We start from the raw sequence: 27,685 nt of genomic DNA, 5'->3' as shown, positions 1-27,685 counted from the left end.
ATGACTTGGAAGTACCTGCCTGGTCAAGTAGGTCCAGTCAAGAGAAAAAAGCAGTGTGCAGGGTACCCTGGCTTGGGACTGAGACATGGATCTTCTGTGGAGTGGTTTTAGGTTGGAGAAACAAACCTAGAGCCTTGGAAAATGTGGTCAGAAGCAGATTTTGGGTAGGGGACCTATCTCTTTCCGTGGTGTTGGTGTGGCAGGGCAGCCGACAGTTGGCACTTGACACCAGCAGGTAACAGTGGTGGTGTTGACTTGCATTTAAAATGTAGCCTAGGCTGTTGGGTTTTTTGAAGACAAATATTGGTTAGTTTTGTTCTGCTAGAATGAAATTTCGTGCTGGTGGCTGATAGTCTGATGTACTTTCAGCACTGTACACAAATACACACTTGAAGTTCATAGACATTTTTCTTTAATTCTTTGAGGTGGCAAAAAGTCTAGTTGGTTGGGATAAGTTTCTGTTCTCTGTAGCCCAGATCCTGAAACACATAACTGTGCTTCAAGAAACTTACCAACTAGTTGGCACGGAGATGAATTATTTTTTTAAAGTAGGCTAGAGTCTCGGCTTTTGCAAACTGATGATAACAGACAGCACCACTTTGTAGGTGAGGCACAGCCTGAACACAAAGGGAAGAGAGAGGACCTCCTTGTTGTCAATGTGGCTCTGAATTTCCAACTTCTGGCAAGTTTTTTATCTCTTCAGTTTGCCTGCCTGTAGAGCAGAGATTATTTTTTTTTTTTTCAGTCCTTGTGGGTAAATCACGAATGTGAAGGGCTTTTGAAGATAAAAAGCACTCTATACTAGCTATTGCTGTTAGCCTTACATAAAACCAGAGCATGTAATGTCATCTAATTCTTTTATGCTGTGTATCTCTGTGATTCGCATATATCTAATAATCAAGAACTTAGAAATAGCATTGTGTTGCCAATGTACAGAAAGCAGAACTATAAGAACATACCTCCCTCCTGGTTTTAGCCAACAGGAAAAGGTAGTCTTACAGTAGAAAACACTTTTTTTTTTTTTCTTCAAGCTTCAGCTTCAGGAGTCATGTGAAAGATGCCAATTGCTGAGTTGAATGCTGGCGCTTAAAATTTAGTAGCAATGTCTCAGCATACTGTAGGAGTCTCATTTTACTGATCAGATGTCATATTGTTTTGATTTAGGTGAAGGAATATTTCCAGGCAAACTTGTATTTTGCTGAGTGTAGTAATGTGCATATCAGTAAGGTAAATATAGCTTATCCTCTTGAGATAATTTGCCTATAGCAGAGATGTTTTACACTTCCAAGTGACCAACTACAGCCTCAATCCACACTGCACTACCTTAGGTTAGCATAAGTTAGAGTAACTGTGATTCTGTAGTCCTTTTGGGTTCATTTATAAATAAGGTAAGGTTTGTACAGTGACATTTTGTTCTTATATAGCTTATATGGCTGGAGGAAGAATCGAACTTTCTGACAGTTTATGCTTCTGACAGATACTTTGTTTTGTTTTTTTTTGTTTGACTGTATTAGATTATCTGATAAAAAGTTACTAGTACTATCTGATAAAAGTTACTATCTCTCATGGGCAAAATAATAAAAGCCTCTGAGGTAGCATCAAGGGCAGCATAAGGGGAAAAAGCCACTGTAGTGGCTGTGGGTAGAGATCAAAGAAATGCTGTATGAACATATTGGGAAGAGAAAACATCTGTAACAGTATCTTGTTTGTCCATGAGGTGTATAAGACCTAGCTGGTAAGGTTAATCCAGTGCTGCTTTTCTGGCTTGGAGCAGGAGCTCCAAAGTGGCAAGACTGTAAAAATGAGAAACCCATCAAAAGAAGTTGCTTGCTTGGGCTGTCTTCTGGTAGCTGCCTGGACAACAACTTTGCCCTGGCTATAGGCCCTGAGGACCATTGGGGAGGTGCTGGTGGGTATTCCATGCCCTTTGTAGGTCATCATGTCTCTGTCAAAACGAGAGAGCACTGAAACCTCCTTGGAAACAGTGAATACTTCTTTACTGATGTAGAGTTTTTCCTTTGGCTGTTTTGCAGTTGAGGCAGCTTTTTGGGAGTGCTGTGCCTGCTTTCCCTCCAAAGTTTTACCTGAGAATGACCAAATCGATGGCAGATGAGAGACAGTCTCAGCTGGAGCAGTACCTTCAGAAGGGTAAGCTTGGGTATAACAACCTGATTAGGTTTCGTACATAAGGCTTAAACCTTTGAGAATGTGTCCGTAATTGTGACTGCAGGGTGCTTTACCTTCTATGCTGAGCTGAGCAAAAGTGTATCTAAAAGGCTGAAGGCTAATCATTGCAGCACTGTCCTGTTGTTGGCTCACTGGCTCAAGAACAACACCACATCATATTTCTCTTATTTCTGAAGTGACCACTTTTCTGCAACTTCCCCAAGATGTAAGGGTGCAATTTCACGCTAAACTTAAGCCAACATGACTTTCTGGTGGCAGTCTGTAGTCTGCCCGTTCTCCTCTCCTCTGGGTGAGGGAGCTGAGCCACCTATCGCTGCTGCTTCACAACTGCCAAAGCTGACACAGGGCTGTCTATGAGAACTCATGGCTGGTGGGTAAAAGAATGAGGCAAAAAAGGACAGACATCTGTACTGGTAGAACTGTGATACAGAACAGGGCTCTGCATAAACATCTTCTCTTCAAGGGTTTCCAGGCAGACTTGTGAGAACTATAACAAGAGTTGTAGATAAAATAAATCTCAGGTGCAATATGTTATGTTATAAACTAGGTCTTCAGGATCCCCAGAATGTGTATTAAGAGTTTCATGTAAGTCAAGAAATGAAAGAAAAAAACCAAACTATTTCAATTATCCGAAACCAAGGGGGTGTTGAGGGGATGAGCTTAAACAGATTTTTGTAGCCTCTGGCCTCAGATACTTTGTGCCAAGACTTAAAAAATGGAAAGTCGAGTCTTTTGAAGTCACACTTAGTGTTTATTTTACCTCTTTCACTTGAGTATTCAACAGCTCCTTTTAGAGTTATTAGTCATGAATGACCATGAAGTTACGTGGCCAAGAACCTTACTGTAGTCTTGCTTTGGGAGAATATCAATGCTACATGTATTTTGCACTGTTCATAGCTTCAATGATTTAACAACAGGCTTGTCAAGATAGCTGTGCAGAAATCAAAAGATGAGTGAAGTAGCACAGACAGTTGCTACTTTATACAGTCGTATTTTATGCATCTTGCTTTTTAGACACTAGCCATGTTCAACTTTTGGCTATGTTTTGTTTCCTCCCTCCTCATCTTCCTCTTCTTTTTTTAGTCACTTTGGATTCAAATATTACCAGCAGTGATGTCTTCATAGATTTTTTCCGAAAGCTACAGCAGGTAAGTTTTGAATTTTTCAGCCAAATAGTTTGTTATGTGAAAGAGTTGAGATATTATCCTACCTCCTGAGTTCAAGGCTTCCTGTGCTATCTTCCTTTCCTTGTGTTCTTAGTATATTGGTCTGTCTTGTAAGTTCGGATGACAGAGCGCTCTCTGTGAAGCCTGGGTGGCAAATAATAGTATTGCTATTGTTTTGTCCATGTATGGACTTGTTTCTCACATGGAAAGAGCTATTTGCTTTGTTTTTATATCCTGTGGCATATCTGATGAATCTTGTGCTTCTAAACAGTTCCCAGAAGAGTCTTTGTGAGAACTCAATAGAAGGATTACACACATTCTTGGATTTTGCAACTGTAAATGCTTTTTTGTAGCGTCAGTGCTTTCGACTGATACATGTATTGATGACTGTGGTGAAAACGTCATGTTCTTTTATCTTGCAACTGTAGCGATGGACAGAATCTGGCATGTATTTGGGTTGTTGCAACCTAGATGACTTTTGAAATCCCTTTTAATGTGGTCCATGACATATATGATCTTTCTTTGACAGGCTTGGAGCCTGGATAGCTCTTGCTTGTGTCTGACTACTGCAAGGTGCTGTATGTCCCTTTTCTTTCCCTTACCTCCTCTCCACCTGCTGTGGTTCTTATGAGGATGGTAGTGGAGCAGGTGGGTGCAGTATGACTCCAACAGCATTTGCAGGGAGGGAAACAGGGCTTTACTTTTCTGGAAAGTGCTTGGTGTGCTGCTGTAATCTCACTTTCAGAGAGATGTTCTGGATCGAGGGGATGATTCTATGACTCTGTGATTCTATGATGTTTTGAGGGACTGAGTAAGAGTTTTGTGACTCTCTTTGCTTGCTATGGTTGATTAAAGTATGTAAGGGGAGTTCAGAAAGACTATAGAAAATGGTGTGAAGAAGCATTCCTAACAAATTCTAGAAATGTTTTTCCTATGTACTTTGTAAATAAAGATACAGTTTATTTACAGTCTCTTAAATTCAGACCTGCTGAAATGCTCAAGATGGTGCGTGAAAAGCCCCTTACTGATGACCGATTTCTTTTGTGAGAAGCAGTCTCTCTTTAGTTCTGATCCAGTGCCTGCAGATAACTCCCAGCAATTACTGCTGAGTCTCAATTAGTCTTGATGAGGCTGATAACAGGTCTGCTAAAGAAAGTTAAACCCATCAGGAATGCTTGCAATTTGCCCTCAAACGCTGCCAGTTGAGCCAACTGACGGTTTTTTGGTGTTGTTTTACAAAGTTCTGGCAAGAAATAACTCTTCAAAATGCATATTTGCAATGTTTAAAGATGTCTTTTGGCCTGCCAGTACTGTGGTTTTCTCTTAACATATCACCCGAAACAATGTTGTATGTTGAGGTTTTTCTTTATTGCAGATCCTTTTGGTGAAGAGGGCTTACTTGATAAGTACATGTGTAATACTTGCCTGATATATGGGTTATGTACATACATGTGTGTGCTTATTAAGGCATGTCATGACTGCTGCCAAAAGCAGTCAATTATTTTGTAGAGTTCAAGGTAGACACTGAATTAGACCTTAAAATTTAGTGCAAGGTCAGTACATTCTCAAGACCTAAAACTAACGAAAATTTCTGTTCCAAAACACAATGGGTTTTCATACATGGTGTTTAGGCTTCCTGCTTGGCAAAGACAGTAGTTCTCCAGCTTTGTTTGTTTACAATTTGAAATTAAATTGACTGTGCTTCCATAAATTGCTGCTTTATAATACAAATAGTAGTAGTGCTTTATGTGTTCTTTCATTATAGTAAAGAACAAACTCCCAAGAGAAATCAAATAACTCTGTGTAAGACAGGAGTGCATTCACTATCATTAGCTGTGCACAGTGCCTTTAACTGGTGTAACTGACAGCTGAACAAGTATTCATTTTGGCTATTAAAAAAATCTTGCTTTACAAACTGGCTTTGTGCATGTTCCAGTATTTATTAGTATATGGTGACTTGTGAGATTTATCTTTTTTTTTAAGGTAGAATGACTAAATTTCTGTCACAGCGTTGAAAGACACAGAGTGAAGTTCATCTTTAAAGCAGGCCTGTACTATTCTTTCCTTCTCTGTTGTTGAAGATGTGGAGGCAGCACTTAGCATCCTACATGTTGCTTAGGAGTGAGAACATCATTAGGGTTTGTGTTACTGCTACTTGGTGCTAAAGCCAGGCATTACCCCAAACCGGCTCTTGTTTATGTTACATTGCAAGAAGCATGGTTAATACAAAGTTCAAGAATAAAACATCGTTAAAATGAAGAAATGATGTGCTCCCTTTCTGTCAATGGCATGGACTGGCTTGGACTGATTGGTCTTGGCTACCTGAAATAAGTTAGTGCACACCTGTGCAAGCAACCTGCCAGCTGATGTGAGAGAAGTGGCTGAGGGACCATGCTGCAGGGGAACCAGTCACACACTTCTCTGCCACCACAGCAATTTATTCAGCACAGATCTGTCTGCAGGTAAACCCAGTGCAGCTTTTAAAATTGAGACCTTCAGTTTTAGCACAGTGAGAAGATGGGAAACAAGAGGTGAATGAGATTTTCTAGGCTACCTTTTTTTTCCTAAAAATTCAACTGCTTGCTCTTTTTTCACCCTGATTTCTAGGTTTCATTATGAGAGAGAATAGAGCCGGCCTCTTGGGCAGCCTGCTAGTGCTTGCTTCATTTTCTTGACTTGTCTTAAAACCAGCAATGTTTAAGCTTATAGATGAAGAAATTTGTATAGGTCATTGACTAAAATAGAAGATGTAAAGGAAAAATCAAATGGAATTTAAGATCTTTTTGGTTGTTATCTGTGTTTTGCTTCTGAATGGTGCTGTGAGTGGGAGCACTGTGCAAGGCTTTACAGCAGCTGCCTGACAGTATTGAATGTGACTCATCTGTATCTGCACTCAGAATCACACCAGCCAGCTGTGTCCCCTCATCCTATCTAACAGGACAAACTTCCAAGTTGGGGACAAGACTGTGCAGGTTAACCCTGCTTTCGAGGCCCCTGTTTTTGCTTAGTGTTGCGTTACAAGGAATGGAGTTTTGAAATTTATCAGAGTCCCAGGGCTTTCACTGATCTGTCTATCAGAATCCCAGTAAAGCACTTTTACTGAGTCAAATTCAGAAAAATTGAAAGTAGTTATTTTACTGAGAAGAGCAGAACAGATTTGAGATTGCCATTGATAAATTTGCTAACTACAATAACACTACTAATTAAGGTTAATATTGCTCGCAGAAATAATAATAATACTACAACAACCTGGGGGTAACATTCACCAGAGGGTGAAAGGTTTGATGCTTACCCAAAGAGGTGTCCCCACCTGGGGTGGAGGAAGAGAACACAGCCAGTCGACTGGTCCATCAGGTATTGAGGTTTTTCTCTCCCACTTTAACAACCATTTTCTCAGTTTTTATATCCCCCAAATTATGAGGTTGTCCCCCCCCAGTGACATGTAGTATGATTTGGGTGGAGAAATGACTGCTATAGTCACACATGGTTAGCATGATCTTTATAATCTTTGTAGCATATGCAAGGTGTCAACTTTAATATGTGTTTCATAGGAAATGAGGCAAACATCAGCCATTGGGTGTGATAGCCTTTTGAAAAAATAAAGAACTGAACAGATTCCTATTATCTTCCTGGTTTTGCTGGCCAAAAGCAGGGCTGTCCTACTTATGCAGGGCCCTCTCCTTAGCTGCATCCTGTGATAGCCAGGTGAGCCTCCACTCCCTGGATTGCAGTAGAGATAGCAAGGCATTTGTCATTCTTTGAGCACTGGGGCCTCACCTCATTATCCAAATTCCACACCCAGCACCACCTCTACCTGTTGCAGAGGTTCTTATGGTTTGCTCCTTGTATCAGGCTTGCCCTGGCTGTTTCCTGAGCAACCTAATCTCATGGGAGAAGTTGCCAGGGGACAGCAGGGTTCCTCACACGTGGGGATGCAGCTTGGCACAATGGATTCTTTGCGCCAAACGAATGCTGCTGAAGTATTTCCCAGTGTTACTGTGTAGCAGAGTTGAACAACCTAATCTATAACCTGCCCCTCCACTCTTCCAAACTATGCAAACTTGGCCAGTGACCAAGCTGGAGAGACAAGGTCAATATATACCCACTATCTCCAGCCCCTAGAGACAAAAGGCACAGTTCTTGCCAGAAGTCATTAGCAAGACCAATGTGACTGTGTTGTCTTTTCCTTTTTAATCGGGAGAAAGATATTGTGAGCAGGTACATACATCCCTATCGCTCTTATTTTTATGTACCTCATCTGTATTCTTGAATACAATCTGAGATTGTGGTCTGTCTCTGTACTGGGCACCCAGGGAGTAATGTGGTATGTTCAGGCTATGAGGACAGCCAGTCATTATGCATTTATGAATAAATGCAGCAGCAGAGGTTTGGAGTTAGTGATCTAGGAGGCAGACCTTTTCCGGTCTATTTTGCTGGTTAAACAGCAGCCTTTAGCACGAGCAAAATGGTTCAGATGTTGGTGAAAGGACAGATGAAAAGTTTCAGAGTACTTGAGCAAATAGAGACAACCAGTGCTTGATAACAGGCAAAAAGCACTATTCTTGTGTGGCCCTCCATCGAAGGGCTCTAGTGTAAGGTGCTTTTCTTCCCAAAGAGCAAGCATGAGGCCAAGGACTGAATACCCCGAGAGAGCTGTGGTGTGTGTGTGTTATTGAGAGCAGAGATAAAATGTAGCCCAGAAATCTGCAAGTGTTACCAGGAGTCAAAGCTGGTCTGATGTGGGCTGCATTTTCTTGGCTAGAGCCTCTGTCTCTGACCATGCAGCCTCTGCTTCCCTGCAGTCACAGCACACTTGCCAGTTGTGTGTGCAGTGCAGGAATGGGCATTTGCGAAGTTCCTCCATACTCACTCACAGTGACTCACAAATGTGTTTGCATGTGTATGTACACAAGCAGAATCAGGCTGAGTATCTACAATTTCAGCACTGCTCTAAAAATGTGGTTTTTTTGACATCATACCAGGTTTAGTTTCTTATTTATGAACTTGTATTTCAAAAGAGCAGCTGGCCAGAAATTTGAATTTCATGTAGGAAGTTCCTGTACTTTTTCACGCTTTTATTGTGTGCAGGCCAGGGTGGGAAGGTTTCTGGCATGCAAAGTTCTGAAGAATTTTAATTTAGGGATGCGTACTTTATTTTTATTTCAATGTTAAGATGCAATTCAGTCCCCTGACCAGCTGTTCTTTTTAAATATGTTGTAATAAGTGCCTCCATCCTCACCATTTCTCCATTTATGGCCCATGTTTCTTAGCTGAGCAACAAATCCGTTGAGAGGTTGCTGAAGGTGTGAATTGGTGTTTACTTCTGTTAAAATTGCTTAAGTTTTCTCATGGAAAACTGGGAGGCAACTAGGCAATAGAGATCTTTTTTGTGTGTGTGTGTGGTATTTTGTTTTGGTGATTTTATTCTTGGTGGTTTGTTGTTTGGGTTTTTTTGCAAAACTCTTCATCAAAACCAAAAACCAAAGAAAATCCCTCACCAGCTCTATGTTATTATGTATTCTTATATTAATCGCCAAGCTGTGCTTCAAGCTGTTGGGGCAAGCAAGCGCGGAGTAGGCAGCAGTTTTAAGATGTTTCAGGAGATTTTATCACAGGTAATAGTGAGGTTTAAGGGAAGATTCTAATAAACAGTATAAAGGGATACAAGAAAGTGTCAATTCTAGTTACGTGGCATATTTCCTGAATTTAAGAAGCAGAAGTGTAGTAAACATGAAAAATACTACTCAATGTGTATGGCTGCCAAAATACAGTTGTTTTTTAATGTTGCTGCCTGCTTTGAGTAGATGAGACAATGACTTTACTGCTTTTTCTAAAACTAAAACAGCAACTCGAGAGAGGATCTAAACTTTTCTGACTTGAAAAGTATTTTTCTGTCCATTTTGGAAGTGATTGGGATTGCCATGTGCTCTTAGTAAATGGATTATCGCTAACACTAATAAATGCTGTTCCCTTTGTATTTGCATTAAACTTATGCTGCAATCTTTTGTGTTGTTTTAGGGACATGCTTGTACTTGTATTTCGGCACTTAACACTGTCTTCTGCCTTACAGTCTGCACTGTTTCCTCCTTTTGTTTTTATATAAGTAAATTTTTTTGGGGGGACTCAATAATACTGTGCTGATAAGAGGCTAAACACAAATATTTATAACACTGAACAATGTGTGGACTTTCTGGTATGGACAGTTTTACCTTCTGGGGTAAAAGTATATGATAAAAGGGGGAAAAAAACCCCAAACAGTTTAAGATAATTCTTGGTTTTGGCTATATTAACAGAACAGTAACCAAAGCTGGAGATAAGTAGAGAATTTGTCCTCAAGACCATGAAATGAACTGTACCTATAGTTCAGTAGAGTGAAATCAGATAAATTAGGGCAAAGAGACAGCTGTGGAAACCTCTAAATTAAGTATTAAACAGTGATACTTCATGTGGCTGTTCTAGATGAGACTGAGAATTTGTTTTCTCTAATAGATCCTTTCTTGTAGATCTCCAAGTTAGTCTGCCTACTAATACGTTACATGACCTTCTTGGAGAACTCAAACTGAAAGTAGCTTGAAAGTTTGGATCATACTTCTCTTTTTTCCCTTGTGTTTGCTGAGTAGTGTCATGACAAGTCGAGTAGGATGCTGTGAGGTGTGACTTCCTTTGTGTGGCAGAAGGGTGAAGACACTTTTATATCTGCCCAGTGGTTGAGGTGGCTGTACCCACGCTATGAGAACTGTAGAAGCAGCAGTGAGGATCTGCCAGAAGTTCTTTCCCTCTGAGAGCTTCAGCATTAGCAGCTAACACCCAGAAGTGCTTCCAGTGGTGCATGAGCTGTTGTACTTGCCCTCGCCCTCCTGCTCTGCCGAGTCCTGGCTAGTAAACGGGATACATAGTGGCCTTGTTGCTCTTTGGTGAGAGTCAGTAATGAGTGACATGGCTTTATCTCATTCTGGTGTTCACATCCCATGTTTGTTCCACATTTCATATATGTTTTTATCACTCGTGAAATGTTTCATACCAAAATAAGTGCACCAAAGGCATTAGTGAGGAAGTGGCTGCTCCTTCCCATCTGAGGAAAGTAGCAAAGTACTCGGATAAGCACAGGAGATGATCCTCAGGGTAAGAGAGAGGGAGAAGGGATTTTGTATCTCCACAGAAGCAAAGTAACGCTTATTTTAATTAAGAGGAATAACTAGACCTCTCTCCTGGACAAGAGGGAAATTAATTTTGGGATAAAGATTAAACCGGTGTAGATCCCATGACAGATTTCAGACGAGGCACTGGCTAATGCCTTGAGAAGAGGTTCTCGTGTTCTTTAATACATGTAAACAGATGTGTAGGCATGCAGCTAAATGAAATACTGGGGGTCAGGAAAATCTGTAAGAAGTCTGGTTAAATAAGGAAGTTTGTTCTGTTATGGTTTTCCTCAAGATGTTTTTTCCGCAAATATCATTCTATTTTAGATATTGTAGAAGAAAACACTTTTTGCATCTGATCTTACCTTGAAATAACTCTTAAGCCAGATTTACCAGAAAATATGGTCTTTCTAGCCTGAAAAAGTTTCCCAATCTGGGCTGAGTTAGTTAACTGCATGTTCTCCAGTGTACCCAAAGTGGTGTAGTGGAGCACACAGCATAAATATCAGCCCTGCCACCCTGCTCTTATTGACATCACAGGAGTGAGAAGATGTTATGATGTACTGGCACCATGACGACTCTGCAGCAAGATACTGAGAGTTCTTGAAACCTAGGGGCTCCCAGGTAGCCTCTTGTATCTTCTATCAGGCTAGCAATGGTGGATACAAGGAATTAAAATTTAATGTTGCATGCACTGTGCTACAGCATTTTCCTCTACTATGAATCTCAAGGGAGGTACCTCTCTTAATAAAAATGCCAAAAGGATCATTGCTGTCCTCTGATCTAGGGCAATCAGCAGGCAGAGGAGCTGCAGCAAGGAGTTTCTACCACTGCATCCAGATGCATCCCAAAGGGAATTCTCTTGAAACAAGTAACTGACTTCTTGTGCAGAGCAAGGCATGGGGCTTTCTGAGTTTACAGTCAGGAAAGCATTATAGTCTTTATATAAAACCAGTGGAGAATACGCCATTCTTGTGCGCTACCTTGCTGTTAGAAACGTGCACTTTACTTCTGGTCTCACTGTGTCTATCATCAGCCGTGACAGCCACTGGCTCTGGCTTCTGTGCTTCAGTTTTCCAGATTGCAAATCACTCCTTTGTTATGTCTAGACATAAGACAACTCTCTGAGGTCACTTGTTTGAGACCTGGTTTCTCATGACCTAAATGCTCTCAGATTTCTTCTTTATATTGCCTCTCCATTTACAGTGGTTTTGAACCTTGGGCACTGGCACTCCACAGTATTCCAGTTGCAGTGACTCTGGTGTGTTAAAATACCATAGTCTCATTATTTTCACTGGAGGTTTTCTTATTCATAGGTACAAGGATGCGTTGTTTTGTTGTTGTTGTTGTTTTTTTCTTTTCTTTGGCAAGATTGTGGCTTTGAATATTCACAATCAGCTGTTTATCCACTTCCTTTTTTTGGAGTCTCTACTTTGGAGGATGGTGACTGTGTTATTCCTACAGACGCTGAGGCAGTAGGTATCCTTTGCTCAACTTAACATCAAAGTGACCCTCCTCTAATTCTGCAGTACCATCCCACTCTGTTCTGTATATGCATGTTTTGTCATCTGCAAGCTTTAATCGGAATTTTAGTAACTTACTCAAGTAAAACAAACAATCTCAATTACTGTTTACAAAACAGTAAAGAGGGAAGTGGAACATCAGCATCTTCAGAAGGACTTCAGCAGTATGAAAAGTGATAAAACGGTGTTCTGTTTCTTTCTGACAGGATACATTTAAGATCCAAACCCAGAGAGCCTTTTTGGATGTTTACCTCGCTGATGGCAGCAATATTAGACTTGATATCCAGACATCAGACACTGCAGAAAGGATATTAGAGGTAATGGGTTTCTAGAATTGTGTCAAAATTTTCCAGTTGTGAGAAGTGAGCAAAAATAATTTCAGTCAGGAAAGGATAAAGCTTCCTATATGAAGACATACAAGAATGTATTCTGTGGGGTTTTTTTGAGGGGTGAGGAGGGTGAGAGGCATTGCTAATTTTACAGATGGACTTTTTAAATTTGTGTTTATTTATCTCTTCTTAATGTTACCTACCCTCTGAATCACAGAATCATCCAGGTTGGAAAAGACCCTTGGGATCATCGTGTCCAACCATTAACCCTACTCGCAAGTTCACCCCTAGACCATATCACTCAACACCACATCCAAGCGATGCTTAAACACATCCAGGGATGGCGACTCAACCACCTCCCTGGGCAGCCTGTTCCAATATCCCACAACTCTTTCCGTGAAGAACTTCCTCCTAGTGTCTAGGCTAAACCTACCTTGTTTAAGCTTGAAGCCATTCCCTCTAGTTCGGTCACTAATTACCCGAGAAAAGAGACCAGGACCAGCCTCTCTACAATGTCCTTTCAGGTAGTTGTAGAGAGTGATGAGGCCTCCCCTCAGCCTCCTCTTCCTCAAACTAAACAGACCCAACTCCTTGAAACGGTCCTCATACGATCTATCCTCCAGCCCCTTGACCAGCTTCGTTGCCCTCCTCTGCACCTGCTCCAGCACCTCGACGTCTCTCTTGTACTGAGGTGCTTCTATGGCTTTTGGCTGTCAAGTTCAGGTTTCCCTCATATATGATAGAATCGAAAAATATTATTCCTTCTGGGAACACGTTCTTAATTAATGCTCCCCCTTTGGTTTAGCATAGCGTGGGTGAAAGTGCTCGAACACTGTAGTCAGAAATGATAGTCTAGGCTTGGCCTATGTCTTAGCTAGCACACTGCTGTTAAAACTTCGTGTGCAGCTGGTATGTCCTGTTCTTCTGCATTCTTCTCCTTTTCTTGTTTTGTGTCCCTTGGCGTTTGCTGTGAAACTGTAGGACTGCCTTTGCAGTACTGGCATAGTTCTAGTGCTGTGGCTCTGGGGTGTCCGTAACAGCTGGTGTGTTATGGACAGTAAATGATCACTAGTTATATTTTGAAACCAGTAGCAACCAAATATTTACACAACTGGCTGGCTTGTGTTTGAAACTTTCAGCTGGGGTTCCCTTCTTATGCCAGGAGATCGGTTCAGTGTGTTCTGTATTTGCGTATGTGTGTGCAAGAGTGAGTCTGAAGCCTCTTCCTCAGTAGCTACCATTTCCTAATCTCAACTGCAATAGCACAGCATGCACCTGGGAGCATGACAAAGAACTCTTGCCTCCCCAGAAATCGTGTACTATGTTTCTGTTGTGCCTTTGCAATCTGAGTTTGTGGAGGTAGTTCTCAGCTGGCCATAGGTACAAATGAGCTGAACGTGTAATCACTCTTGTCAAGCTGGCGTTTGTTAGTCTGGCAGCAGAACATGCAGTGTCTGTGCACAATTACCGCGAGGTGGGTAACACAGGTAACCCCTTGCCAGCTTTGTTCTGCCATGGGCTTTGCACCACCTGAGGCAATGCTGGGACCGGTTCTTCCAGGGGAAGGTGTCAGAGTTGGCCTTAGACTCTGCACCGGGAGGCTTGGGGGGCTGGGAGATGCTGAAGTCAATAAGGGCAGGGGGTGGCAGGGAAATAGGAATTTTGATTTGGAGGGAGGGTAGTGGGTGCTAATAGGGTGGAAGACGAAAGGAGACACTTTTAGATAGGAGACTTGCATAGAGACCTTGAGTAATGAAAAGATTTGCTATTCTTCAAAAAATTACTAATAAATTAGGCTTGGTAAACTTGTTAGTTTTGCAGTGGGTCAAGGTAACTGTTGCTTTGTATATTGCATTTATAGACTAATGTTTATGTGGCACTGTAAAGAAACTGACATTTGAAATGCTGTAGACACCATTTTTTTTTAGGAATTATTTAGCTTTTTTGGCACTGTAAATGTGCTAACACATTCACTGTTCTTTTGCAGTGGAGGTAGATTTTGTAGCTGTCACTCCCTAGCATCCTGGTACTCATGCAGCATGTACCAGCTTGTGCTTTGATCCAAGAAATAAAATAAGACAAAATCTTACTGAGTCAAAGATTTATTTGACATTCCTGGGAAATGCCATCTGGTACACTTAGTGTTACGCTACTACGGGATAACATGTTGAAGATCTGTGTATAATTTCTCACGGTAATTTGTGGTGACTTCTTAGCACAGAGAAGACAGAAGGAACAATGGTGCTGCTGATATTCACTTTTTTTGTCTTTTGTGTTTGAACTTCGGAAACTTTCTTCCCGTTATAGCTGGTGTCTGAACTGAGTGTGAAGCAAGTGATTTTTATGCTCTGCTGCCCTCTCCAGCAAAAGCCCTGATGTTAACAAATATAAAGAAAACTTCATGAATGTTTTGAGTTTGTTTTGTTTTTTTTAATTTTAACTTGGAACAATTCTTCGCAGCCTATATTTAGCCTGACGTCTACTTTTTTCCATGCGGAAAAACATGTCTGCTTTTTAAGCCAGCTGATGCAGATGAAGAAAACTTCTGAACTGTGGACATGAATGAATTTAAAATGCTGTCACTGTGACACAGAGCTAGAATTATTTTGGGATTGGCACCCCGTGGAAGAGGACTGAAAACCCGTACTTCCACCTTACCATCAGACAAAGAAGGTCTAGCTTCTCTGACCAAAGCATGACTCTGTCCTTTATTAGGTTGCACAGTCTGCCAGATAAGCTGTGACGGTACTATTCTCAGGGCGGAGAGTTGCCACCTGAGTGAACTCAGGAGATTATGGTCATGGCAGAATGTAGGAATGCTCTGATGGCTCTGTGCTCTTTTAGGTTATAGCTGCTTTAATTTAGACTTCAATTTTTCAGGACCTAAAATGGAACAAGGCCATTGCCCCAATCTGATTCAGTGGTTTCTGTGCTCACGTCTGCCTGATTTTTCTCCTCCCACTATCCCATTGTGCAGCTGGTCCTGCAAATAACTTCTGCATTTTCTCTCAGTGCTACTTCTGCCTTCTTTCCGAGAAGATGTAGAGGGGGCCCCAGCAGGCTAAAACCAATCCAAATGTCACGCTGGATAGGATTTGTCCTTCTTATGTCCTGTCAATAATGAAAGCTCAACAGAGCTCAAGTCTGCTCTTGTCAGAAGCCTTGAAACAGAACTGCAGAACCCTATGAGTAAGACTGGTGCTTTCAGTAAATGGGCAGGACTTGTACTAGGGAAAAAAAAATCTACAACAAGAGGACTCTATCAGCTTGGAAAATACACAAAACCTGTAAAACTACTTCTTTGTAATGCTCATGAGCAATGTTGTTAGCTCGGAGCACACAGTACTCACTGTACAACAGGATTTGAGGATTTAGTGGTAGAGATCTCCAGTAACATGACAGATGCCTTACATTCAAGAATACTTAAATGCATGACAGAGTAGTAAATGTTTTTCATCCTAATACAATTTTATGTTCCTTTGAAACTTGTGAAACTCCTCACAAGCTCAAATGTTGCAAATGGAATGGTTATATTTGCTTTTAAATGGGTAATTAAATGGGGCATAAGGGAAAATTTAAAAACCATTAGATTACGTTAATAGGCATTAAATATTTCTTCCTTATTCATGGATAGCTAAACTTCTGACCTTCTTTGTTTTTAAAGGTTACACTGTGCAAGATGGGGCTATCAAGAGAATTAATACAATATTTTAGCTTATTTTTCTTTCAAGATGATGATGGAGCTCTTTCTGGTAAGTTTTACAAGGTCCTTACCTTAGCCTTCACTTGGATTTATTTTGTGACTGAACCTGGACTCTGAAAGGAGCTTACATGAGCCTGCTCAGGCTGGAAGACTGTCTCATCCTGTCTTATACAGCCCTCTCAAGCCCTCTCCCCCCATGGCTTGGAAAGAGCAGTAGTGGCGAACAAAGTATGGCAAGAGATAGCGTGCTGTGGGGGTGAGACTTTCACACACAAATTTCGTGTCCCTCTCAGTTTACAAGGCATGTAGCAACTTTACCACATGGGAGCTATTTGGTGTATCTTCTGGATAGCTATTTAATCAGATGGCCATTCCTACAGAATTCTTAATTTACAGATCACATGCCGAGGTTAACAATGGGACAGGAAACTCTTTTGTTATTTATAAACCATGTCTGTGGTTTACTTTCCTTTAGATCATGACATGTTTCCTTTCTTAAATAACAGAAGCTTAAGCTTAACCATGATGGTACTGAGCAAGCTGTAAATTGGGATTGTGAGTCTCTTCACAGTCATAAAACGTGACGGGGGTTTTGCGTCTGCTGATGTCCTGCTTCCCATGTGGGTGGGTGTGCGGATGATGCTGGATCTAGGCCTGGGACTGGCATAGGCTCAGGCCACATCAGGGAAGTGAACGCAGTCTTTGCTGTTGACTGGAGCAAAGTTAGACACTGCAGCCTCTCTGTGTGGTCTTGACAAGTTGTTTATCTTTTTTTTTTTTTTTTTTCAGTCTTCTGAACCTTTTCAGTAATGAAGGTCCAGTAGTAAACTCCGGCTTACTCAGTGGGCTAGGAACTTCGTGTTTCGTTTATTGTTCTCCTGCCCCCTTCTCTTTGGCTCTGAAAGGCATCTCTGAGTACCAGAATCCCAACTGTTACTATGTCTCAGATATATCTGGATATAACACATTTTATATACTTTTATGCTGCAATTGCAGATGGTTTTATTTTTACCTTTTACAGGAGAATAGAAAAGTTTTTCAACTCATTGTGTTTCTGTGCATCTCATATTCCTCACAAATACATCAAGTCCAAATGTTACCCACAGTCCACTGCCAAAAAATGTATAGATGCTTAAAATCACATGTTTTAATGTTCTGCTGAATTGTGGTATTGGCTTAAAAATAAACGTTTGCAGATTTGAGCCTTCAGATTGACTGACTGACTTACAAGAATGAAGAGCAATATGGTTTTTCTTTCTGTACGTTAGTTATGCTGCTCTTGTCTGGTGTTCTGGTCAAGAAAAGCACCGGTCTTGAGAGCATATGGACATACGTCCTTTAAATACAGAAACATCTATTCTGCTTAGCTGTGTTTTGTGAGAAGAATTTATAGAGCATAGTCTAAAGGCATAGAGATACTCTGTAAATAATAGAATTGTATAAGCTTAGGCTCTGAAGTGAGGAAGACAACTAACCTGTCACTTTACCCCTGAATTTATATTTTTTCTTCTCCAAAAGTACATTGTTAACCCAGCCTATATATCAGTTAGTGTTGGTTATTTCACTAGATTTCATCAAATGTCTCTGTTCTTTTTTTCCCAGTGGTGAAAAAAGTGGCAGAATTTGAACTTCCTTATGTGAGTCTTCATAGCATGAAAGAGTTGTACTGTAAGCTTGGGATCAGAAAGTGGTGAGCACGAAGCTTCAGAGAAACTACCCACATGCATGACAGCCCCTGTGAACACTGGAAGAAATCCCTTGAATAACTTTGTAACTAAGTCTTCAAGCCTCAGCAGCCTGACTGGTTTTACTCCAAGGACAATTTGTTACTGGAATTGATGGGTTTCTGTGGCCTTGCACACTTTAAATCTACCCCTGCTCTTTCACTACAGCTAGCTATTTATTCCTCTCCTTAAGAATCTATGGAGAGGTGCTTTGTAGCTACTTGCCTCCTAATTTTTACACCTGTGTAATGCCATGACCATAAATGGGAATATACCTCTAAACAATATAGAAGAGAACTTGGGAGTTCTGAGTTGTGGCCTACAACTCTCTTTGGGCAGAGATGGAGTACTTTTTACGTGAAGTGCTCATTTCTGTGTATTAATACACATAATACCTGAGGCCATAGCTTGAGCATTTCTTTTGGTAAGTGGTCTGGCTTAGGGGAAGAGTGCTCTGCTGATTTTCATTCGCTTGTACCTCAGGCTCCTCCTCAGTCATGCTGATAGAGCTGTGTGGGCAGATATCGTGAACTGGACTGGTGAGGTAACCTGGCCTAAAAATAAGTTGCTGGCTGTTTATTTATTTATTTATTACTTCTTTTCTTCTTTTTTTTTTAATTTGGTTTACTGGCCTGTCTTTGGCCTGGGTCAGTCCCCCAGTCTTGTTTGTTGTGCAGCAAACAGTTGTGCTGACTTGTGCGTGAGGATAAGCCCTGGGGACAGGGAGTATGGTGCCACAATCCCATCTGTCAAAACAGCGCCCTGAGGGTGCAGTTAGGCAGTACAGCTGAGCCAGTCTGATGGCTCACTGCTGTGGTTGTGGTCTGCTCTGCTTCTCCCTGCAATGAAAAAAGAAAAAAGGGAATAGATTTTTGCATGCTTGGTGAGTTGCACTGACTGCATGAGATGAATGGCAGAGCAAGGACTGTGGTTGGGAGCAGAAGAGGAAAACCAGACCATGCCTTTTGGTGGCAAAGAGTGAGGCTGCTTGGCTTGAAGATGCACAGAAACCTGTTGTTTGATGTTTGTAACTTACCTGTTTTAAATTTACTGGTCTAGAGCTTGACCTCTACAAGGCTTTCTCCTTTTTCCGTATAAACTGGAGAACCCACCAAACTAATGAAAGCGCTGGGTCGTTCTAAGCCATGACAAAGTGACTGACTGAGTTGATACTTTTCCATCTAGTATTGCTTCAAAGAACATGGGTAGGAAATGGCAGTCCTTGGGTTGTTCCTGTGCTGCAATGCAATACAGAGTCTGTGCTGCTCTGTTTGTACCATCCTGTAGGCTTACCAAAGCTACTTTTAAATAAAATAGCTTAAGCTAGTGTGGCACTTGGATAACTGAATATTTAACTTGCTTTGCTGCTGTACCAATCTGATTTTGCAACAGGTCTACAGTAGCTGGTGCAGGAGGTAGCTGGCTCAAGACTAGAATCATAGAATGTGTTGGGCTGGAAGGAACTTTTAAAAGTCATCCAGTCCAACCCCCCTGCAGTGAGCAGGGACATCTTTAATTAGATCAGGTTGCTCAGAGCCCCATCAAGCCTGACCTTGAATGTCTTCAGGGATGGAGCCTCCACCACCTCTCTGGGCAACTTGTTCCCATGTTTCACCACCCTCATTGTAGAGAACTTTTTCCTAACTTCTAACCTAAATCTACTCGGCTGTAGTTTAAAACCATTGTGCCTTGTCCTGTCACTACATGACAAGCTCTTGTATGTCAGTGCTGCAGCATGGCAGTGGATGCTCTGAGAGTCTTAATAACATTTATGTAGCCAAATCCTGGGTTGTTTGAGAAGTGAAGGAGGATAGTTCTAAATTGTAGCTGTTATGTTTGGTACCACTAAAATCAAAGCAAAGAAATTGAATAACCTGAGTAACCATGCCTGGATTTTGCCCCCATCGTATTTAACTCAAAAATGAAAATGCCATATTTAGAAGCATATCTTCATATTTTATTACTTTTTTCCCCGCTGACATGGAAAAGGTATATGGATCCTTCTCTCGATGCATTGCTGATGGACTGCACAGCTTCACTGCATTTGCTATATATACAGGTAAAACTGGAAGGGCTTTAGAATTTTAAAAGTTAACTTTCCCACATTAAATTAATCTTTTATACAAATTCTTGAAATGTTTGTAAATGGTTCCTGTTTAACATTGTTTTGTTGTGCTGTTTTAAGTGCTGAGTATAGCTGTTGATCACAGTCTCTTTTTTTTTTTCCTTCAAAGTAATGTACTAGACATTCTAGTCATCTACATTTTGTGCATGGGAAAAGTGTTGCACAATGAGGGTGTATTTAGGTGTCCATCCATTCTGTTTTCAACTGTGTGTATGTACCTGTCTGTCACTATACGTAAGCACTCTGCTGTGGTACAAGCACATTTGAATTCTGAACTGTAGGTGTGAGTTGTACTAGCTTTGTAAACTATTAATTCTGGAGGAAAAAAAACAGTGTAAAGTGAATTTGTCCCAAAATCAAAGGTCTTGTTTAGAGGGGGAAAAAAAAAAGCTTTCTCTGTGTGTATTTCTGAGTGTTTGTGTGTGAAAGGAAATACATTTTTGCTGACTTTTTCTTCTGCTATTTTAAAAAATTCTTTTAAGGCAATCCAGGAAGTCAAGAGGAATTGGGTTAAACCAACAGAAGGGCAGATGCAGGAACTTGAATTTCTACAAAAAAATGCAAACAAAGTAAAGGTAAAATAGTATTTTTAAAACAATATAACCAGATAAAATGAGTGGTTTTGAAGCAATGAAGCTAGAGGCTGTGACTTTAAAAATAGAGCATGTTTTCGTGGAATGGAGACCCAGGTCCCCATCTCCTGGTCAGACTCTGAGCCACAAAATAGACAAAGAGGTTCACATCTCTGCTAGCAGTTTAAAATATCCTAACAGGATGACTTGGGTCCTAAGGCACAGCAAGAAGTTTGACTGAATCCTACTCTTCACTCTTTGCAAAACTCAGATGCAAAGGTTTGTCATCCAGTTTAGAAAATTCAGACTGCCAAGACTGCTGTTCTCAGTATTTCTTACTAGTTAGCTTTATTTCATCCCATTGTCACATCTGATGAGCATCCAAAAGATTCAGCTCATCATATCCAGTTAAAAAAAAGGAATCAAGTTTCTAAGTGTGGACCATAAGCATTATTCTCTGAATCAAACACTGACATATTGTGGTGAATCCGTGACCTCCCAGGAGAAAGGAGCATTGTGAATCTGAAAGCTAGATTTCACTTGCCTTTACCGCAAATTGCTTTAGTTCTGTCTTTTTGGTGCAGTTTTTAGAGCTGATTCAAGGAATGAAGTTCTATGGATATGTAAGGCTCAATCCTTGCATTTGTGACTATCCAGAAGAAGGCTGCTTGGCTGACATCTATGTTGGCAATAATGAGATTAACTGCTGCATAAAACTGCCTACTAACAAAACCAAAGAAGTCAGCTTTAAAATCGACAGGTTAAGAAGCTGGCAGGTTACTTTTCTTGTAAGTACTTCACTTACTTTGTAGCTGAATTCCCTTCATGAAAACTAAGGTTATGAGGGAAGGGCAGGTCTGGGGGGAAGCAAGTGCTTTTTGCAATCCCTCCCATGCCCATATTCCCCTCCAAACCTATCCTGAAACATATTCCTTTTGTAGCCTTTACAGCAGTAAAGTACCGAGCAGTACTCTGTTTTCTCCCTTTCCTGGCATTCTGTGTCATACTTTGCCTGCCCCGTTCCTTTTGGTTGGAGGCAGAGTTGCTGGAGATTGTGTGGGAGCAAAAGAACTGCTTTATCCAGCTTTATGCTTGTAAAGACTCCCCCTTCCTACTTCCCACTTGTTCCCTCCCCCAGGAGAAGTGCTCTAATACAGACCTCTGGCTATTTATACGCTGCGAACCTAATCGACTAATTCTTATTTAAGGTTGAATGCCTTAATGCTGTTTTTTCTGTTCATTTGTTGGGAGTTTTTTGTGGATTTCTGTCTTTGTTTTTGCTTTTTTTTCAGGGTGCTACAGAGGATGGTGAAGAAGACACTCTGGAGCTCAGATTTGAGTACAATCATTCGGGGACATGGCAGTGGATAATTTTGTACACAAAACAGGTTAGCTCTTTTAGGAAAGGATCCAAGTAAAATGTAATCTTACAGCCCTAGGGGACTCTTCAAAAATAGCCCATCTCTACCAGAGATCAACGGGTATGCTTTCAAGCAGGTTAGCCTGGGAAAAAGCATTTGAATTCCTAGTTTAAGGGGAAGAGGATTTTTTTTTTTTTTTTTTTAATTCCATTGCAATGTCTAGCACTCAGCAGCAAGCCCAGGATGGAGTGTGGAGTTATTTACTGGACTCAGTAAATATTAATTGGACAGAGCCACCTAAGGTCAAGGGCCCTGATTTTCCACAAAAAACGCCTGTTGTTCACATATAAATATATGCCTGGCTTGAGCTAAACAGAATGAGTTCTCTGCAGTGATTTTTACTTTTAATCAGTAGAGCAGGGGTTTTAGACGATCTATCAGCATTCAGTGGCCGGCCTGGCACTAACTCACAACAGATATATTAAGACAGGTTAATGGAGGATGTGAATATGTGACATAAGTATTTTTGGGGGTATATAAATAGTTCTTAAATAAGATTTTAGAGGGTGACATTCCTCCCACTATTTTCAGGCAGCTCTTTAAAGAGGAATGTATCCAGGAATTCAAATCATCCATCTGTGGTTATGCTTCCTAGCAAATAATCTAGGCTCTGCATTATCAAGTACAGCACCAGTCCCAGCTTAGTTACAAAGCTTCTACAAAAAGTCTAGAGCTTGTTATTGAAGTAAATTGTTTCTTTTGCTTCTCAAACCCAGCAGCAACAGGATTTTTCCAGTAAAATCAAAATGCTTGACTGATGTGACCCCGTGTGTTGCCTGGTCTAGTCGAGAGGTGATGTCCCTGCCCATGACAGGGAGGTTGGATTAGATGATCTCTAAGGTCCCTTCCAGCCTAGGCCATTCTATGATTCTATGATTCTCACATTGACTTCTGAATTCTGGGGTGATGATAAAGTTCACAAAGGTATTTAGCAAGTGTGATTTTCCTGCCGCGCTTAAGTTTTGTGAGAGCACGAGCCATAAACAGCGAGCTTTCTTGTTTCCCTGCTAGAATTACCTCAGTATTAATTCTCCTGTGAAATGTTATTAGGGTTGTGCTTGTAGCAATTTGTTGATTAGAAAACCTGCATCCCACATTTCTCAGAAGTGTGAGGTCAGACAGGTGCTGCTATGTGGAAGAAACAAGGGTTTGATCTGAGAGCCCACTGTAGAAGAAGGGAAAACCAGATGATTTGGAGCTTAGCCAGAAATGGCTTCTCTCTCCATCACAGATCTTGTAGGATATTTTGTCTTTGATTCATCTCTTGGTACTCAACACCCTCCTGGAGATGCTTCCTTTGGAGAGTATGCACTAAGTGCATCCCAGAGTGTAACTTGGACCTTACCTTAGGCTGCATCATCCCAAGGAGTTGTACATGCTCATTGGACAGCATGAGGAAATCAGAACAACTCCGCTCCTCTCTGAGGTGCCTCTGCTAGATACCCAGTGTGTGGGATGAATGCGTCTTTCTCCGTTCATCTTAACTGTGCAAGATGTGACTGTAAGCTGGTCTACAAACAGCTGCAGCCATCTCCTGGAACCACCAGGGCTTGGATTTTAGGGCTTGGATTTTCAGCAGTGGTGAGTGCCTGTGAACTCCAGCTTGTGCGTCTTTCATTGAAGTGGTTTTGATGCTGACAGTGCCTTGTTTGATTAACCTTACTTAGCCTTTGGTGTGATCTGGCAGCCTTTAAGGTAGGAGTCGCAGACAACGAGAGAAAATAACTTGCCTCAAAAAAACAGGTATGAAAATTCTTGTTCTCCACTCTGAGCAGTGCCATGAGGGTTAGTCATGCTGAGGCTGGGCTTTAAGCAACTGCAGCTGGTTTGGTGCACTGTAAGGATGTTAAGTGCAGAGTAAATTTAACTGAATTGGGGAAGTAATAGCTCAGTAGTTAGGGACTGTAATTTTCTGGTGGAGGAGGAATGGAAGAGGCAAGTACATCTTTTAATAGAAGAAATCAGCATGTTCTTTGGTTTTATCCTCTTTAGGCCTTTTTGCTCAGTAGCTGCTTGAAGAAAATGATATCAGAACAGATGATGAAGGCAGCTAAAGAAGGCCAAAATACGGTGAGCATGTGTGTATGTTGATACCGGAATTTGTAATTAAAATAACTAAGCCTGCTACTCTAGCATTCTTTCAATTGTGTTGAGAGAAGCCCCATTGAGGAAAAGGATTTTGCATGTTCCAAGTCTTTGGTACAGAATTAATTGACTCAAAACTACATCTTTGTTCAGTTTTACTGAAATAATATTCTGGATATTAAAGATGGTTTAGCATCACAGTTTCAATAATCTGGTTTGCATTCTCTCTTCTTGACTTTAATTTTTGCTGCATATGACAAAGGACATCTATAGCATAATTTTTGTACGTTCTGCATTACCTTGTATCCGTTTCTGGGTTTCACTTTTTCTCCACTTCACTTGCTTGCTCCATCTGCTGCAGTGTTAGACCAATTTAAGATCTGTGACATTCATGCTGAGAAACTTTTTAGTTTTAAATAGAGCGTTAATAAAATATCTGGTTTGTAGCTAAAATAATTCTGCTGTGTTTTGTGTAGGCCTTTAAAGATGAAAACATGTTTAGATACTTGTTATTTTTAAAAATAATTTCCAGAATTAATGATGCCTTTCTTTAACCTTGTGTTATCTAAAAACTTTGAATGTCTGCTAACTAAAAACTTCTGAAGAGAAAAAAGGAAAGGAACGTGTGTGATCTTCTAGACCCACGCTGATTACAGGGAGCAATGAACAGCATGTTATTTCATAGCTCTAAGCCGTAAGTGATTCAGAAGACCAGTTTTAATTCTGGAAAAATTGATTTATTTCATTCTAAGTTTATTTGTAGTGGAAATAGAGTAAACCTTTAATTATGAAGATGAGCATTCATTACTTAAATATTCAGCTCTTGATAGTACTCAGGTGGCTTGGACTGAAACAGAATGGAGAGGGAGAAGGGTAACTCTGCCAGTTCATTTCTTGCACTGTTTCTGCTGGGTTTAACTGAATGCTGATTTCTAAGTGTCTTTTTCTTAGAGTATTTGGGTGATCGTTTAAGCTTATTTTAAGTTTGAATTTTTCATTCTGTTTAGGAGATCAAGATGCCTGAGTCCACACAAAATAGTAAGAAATCCAGGATCCAACAAAAGCAGGTTAGTGAGTGAGAAATTGTCTCCAAAGTGTAATCTTGCTAGCCCAACCTCTATTCTTCTGGTTAGGGAGTCTCCTAATAAATTTAATTCAAATTCCTTTGTGTAGGAAAAGGAGCTAAACTTGAATTTTGGGAGGAAGAAGAGGGCAAGAAACATGTCTGAATAAAAATTTTATTTTAGTTTGGGTTTAATGATGACTTGTTTTGCTTCATTTGCTTTTTGCAAGTGTTTCTGAACGAGTCATTTGAAGTTTACAGAAAGCCAGAATATATAGAGAGATCAACTGTGTATAGCCACCTGCAGCTGCTGCTGCAGTTTACAGATTTGTACTTGGATTCTGCACTGGGATTTTTTACGCATTCATTTTTCCCTGTAGTTGTACCCATTTGGAAAATTTGACATGTTACACATCTATATATACACATTTTTATCTTGTAAAAGATCTAATTCCAGGTTCATTTGCTGGAATCATCACTCATGGCCAGTATTTTCCGAATAACTAAATGGCTAAAAGGTGTTGCTTTTCCAAGCCATATGTTGAATATGAGATAATAAACAAATAAAAAGGGAATAATGCAAAGTGAGTTAAAAGAAACACATCTATTACAATGTGTGATTGGCAAAAGGAGAAATATTTCTAAAAAGGAAAACTAAAATGTAATTTGAATTCAGAAAAAAGTAATGTTGCTACATCTTCAGTAAAAACTTCAGTAAAAATCTTCAGTAAAACCAGTCACTAACTGCTCTTCAGTGAGCAAATTGATTAACCTCTGTGGTGGGTTTTCTTGCCCCTTTCTTTGAAGAGTTCTGTACTTGTTGCTGCTGGAGACAAGATTCTAGGTTACGTGTGGTCTTCAGCATTCACAAAAAATTTGCAGATGATAGTAAGGGAGACATTTTCTGAGTAAATGTGGTTCAGTGGCCTCACTGTGGTACAGCTTTAGCAAAGACTAAGATGCGTGGCACTCTGGGCTTGAGGCAGTTGTCTGTACTTGAACGTACTTTAAAATACGCTCTGAATTTTTGTGATGAGAGCAGCCTTGGATAGGGCAACATAAAATCACTGAGCTTATCAGCTGTGTCTTGCTGGTGTAGTGGCTGGCTTGCTGATATGAAATTCTGAACTAAAACAACAGTTCATAATTGGAATGGAGTTGGTAAAGCAAGCCAAGGTAAGCTGTTGCATTAACCAGTGGTAGTATGGCTTGCTATGCCTCACTTTATACTGCAGGTTTAAACCGATTTAGGTATTCATGTACTAAGCTGTGTTATTAGACAGAGAACTAATAGAAAATCTTAAATCATGCTTAGTTAACTTCTAAATGCTATGATTGCAATACTAAGGTTCTTAAGGCTTCCTTTTCCTATTCCTCTGTTTGTCTTAGCAAAACACTTGAAAAATATATTAAATTTATCTTTGTGCATTGTGATTTGAAAGCGTGTACTGAATCGGGTCTTTAGAATTTTGCCATTAGTATCCCCAAGAGTCTTCCAAGTCTTTGCTCTGAGTTGGCAGAAAGTTTAAGTGGCTGCTGTCCAAAGACTCTGAAAACTTACACCAAGTGGTTTCTGCTGACTCATGAGAAGAAAAACTTAACCTTGGTTTTCTTTGTGATCCTGATACTACTAGATCAGCATAACAGCCTGTAAGTCCTTGTCTGAATAGACAATGTAGTCCAGCAGTAAAATTTAGTAGGATAATCAAGAACAATCATTTGAATTGAGATAAAAATTATTGAACTAGTATGCAATAGGTGGATTTTGCAGATAGTGGAGGCACATTCTACAGCACAGCCCCATCAAGGTAAATTTGCTGTTATGTCTTTCAGAAATCTTGGGAAAAAAAAAAGAGAGATGAAATAGCTTCTACAGAGATAATCTATGCAAAATTTGGTTCCAATTTCCTAATGCCTTACCGTTAGTTATTGCAGCATGGTTGCTGTGGCTTTGTGATAGATGCTTTTAGCAGGGTTTCCCAGAACTTTCCATATATATCCAAATACCATGCTGCAAGAAGCAGGAGGAAAATCTGTGCCATCTGTTTGCCTAGTACAACAGATACACGCAACCTAAGGGTGTCGTTTGCCTGTCTGTACCTGGGCTGCTTATACTTTGCCTGCTTATACCTGCTGGGTAACGTGGTGTTGAAAAGTTTCAGACTTTAGGAAAAGTAGAGCTGAAAGGTATCATTTACGCAGGTGTTATGGTTACAGTTAAGAATGCATGATGAAGGCCCAGAAGGCAGCTGAAGTACCTGTACCTGTGTCCTTTTGGCCCCTATAATGCCAAATAACATCGATGTTAGCCCATTTGGAACTGCCATTTAACCTGTGCCACATCTAGCACGTTGCAATAAGCATTAAGAGCAGAAGCAACTGTTCTTGTGTCCTATTCCAAGTGAAAGAAAAATGTGTTCTCTCTGAAATGCCAGCACAGACATCAACCACTGCACCTAAACAATAACATGTCAGATTTTTCTAGCTTATGTTTGTACCTGTAATTATTGAAATGCATAAGCTCTTTTAACTGTTTACTTGTTTTCTTGCAGGTAGTTCATTCAGATTTTGTATCAAGGAAAAGATGTTTGGTCAGGCCAAATGAGGACGACCCTGTATTTGAGAAAATAAGAGAAGAGGACTTGTGA

General features: G+C 40.5%; 1 protein-coding gene across 1 annotated transcript; it reads left to right on the top strand.

Moving 5' to 3' along the window:
- Positions 1-27,685, top strand: SNX31 (sorting nexin 31). The gene is made up of 14 exons (XM_009877702.1): positions 1-27; positions 1,165-1,227; positions 2,034-2,148; positions 3,271-3,335; positions 12,222-12,332; positions 16,009-16,096; positions 17,650-17,737; positions 19,761-19,830; positions 20,379-20,471; positions 21,053-21,256; positions 21,761-21,856; positions 23,882-23,959; positions 24,982-25,041; positions 27,590-27,685. Exons 1-14 carry the CDS (start codon positions 1-3, stop codon positions 27,683-27,685), a joined length of 1,254 nt encoding a protein of 417 aa, XP_009876004.1.

The sequence above is a fragment of the Apaloderma vittatum genome, unplaced genomic scaffold (genome assembly GCF_000703405.1).
Source record: "Apaloderma vittatum isolate BGI_N311 unplaced genomic scaffold, ASM70340v1 scaffold18861, whole genome shotgun sequence".
Lineage (NCBI taxonomy): Eukaryota > Metazoa > Chordata > Aves > Trogoniformes > Trogonidae > Apaloderma > Apaloderma vittatum.
This window is presented reverse-complemented; position numbering and strand designations above follow the sequence as displayed.

Bases quoted from the DNA above. Each gene is read 5' to 3' on its own strand.
- SNX31 (XM_009877702.1), top strand. From the start codon at position 1: ATGACTTGGAAGTACCTGCCTGGTCAA. The intron at 12,333-16,008 runs GTAATGGGTTTC...TTGTTTTTAAAG, and splicing joins CTGCAGAAAGGATATTAGAG to GTTACACTGTGCAAGATGGG. The intron at 21,257-21,760 runs GTAAGTACTTCA...CTTTTTTTTCAG, and splicing joins GCTGGCAGGTTACTTTTCTT to GGTGCTACAGAGGATGGTGA.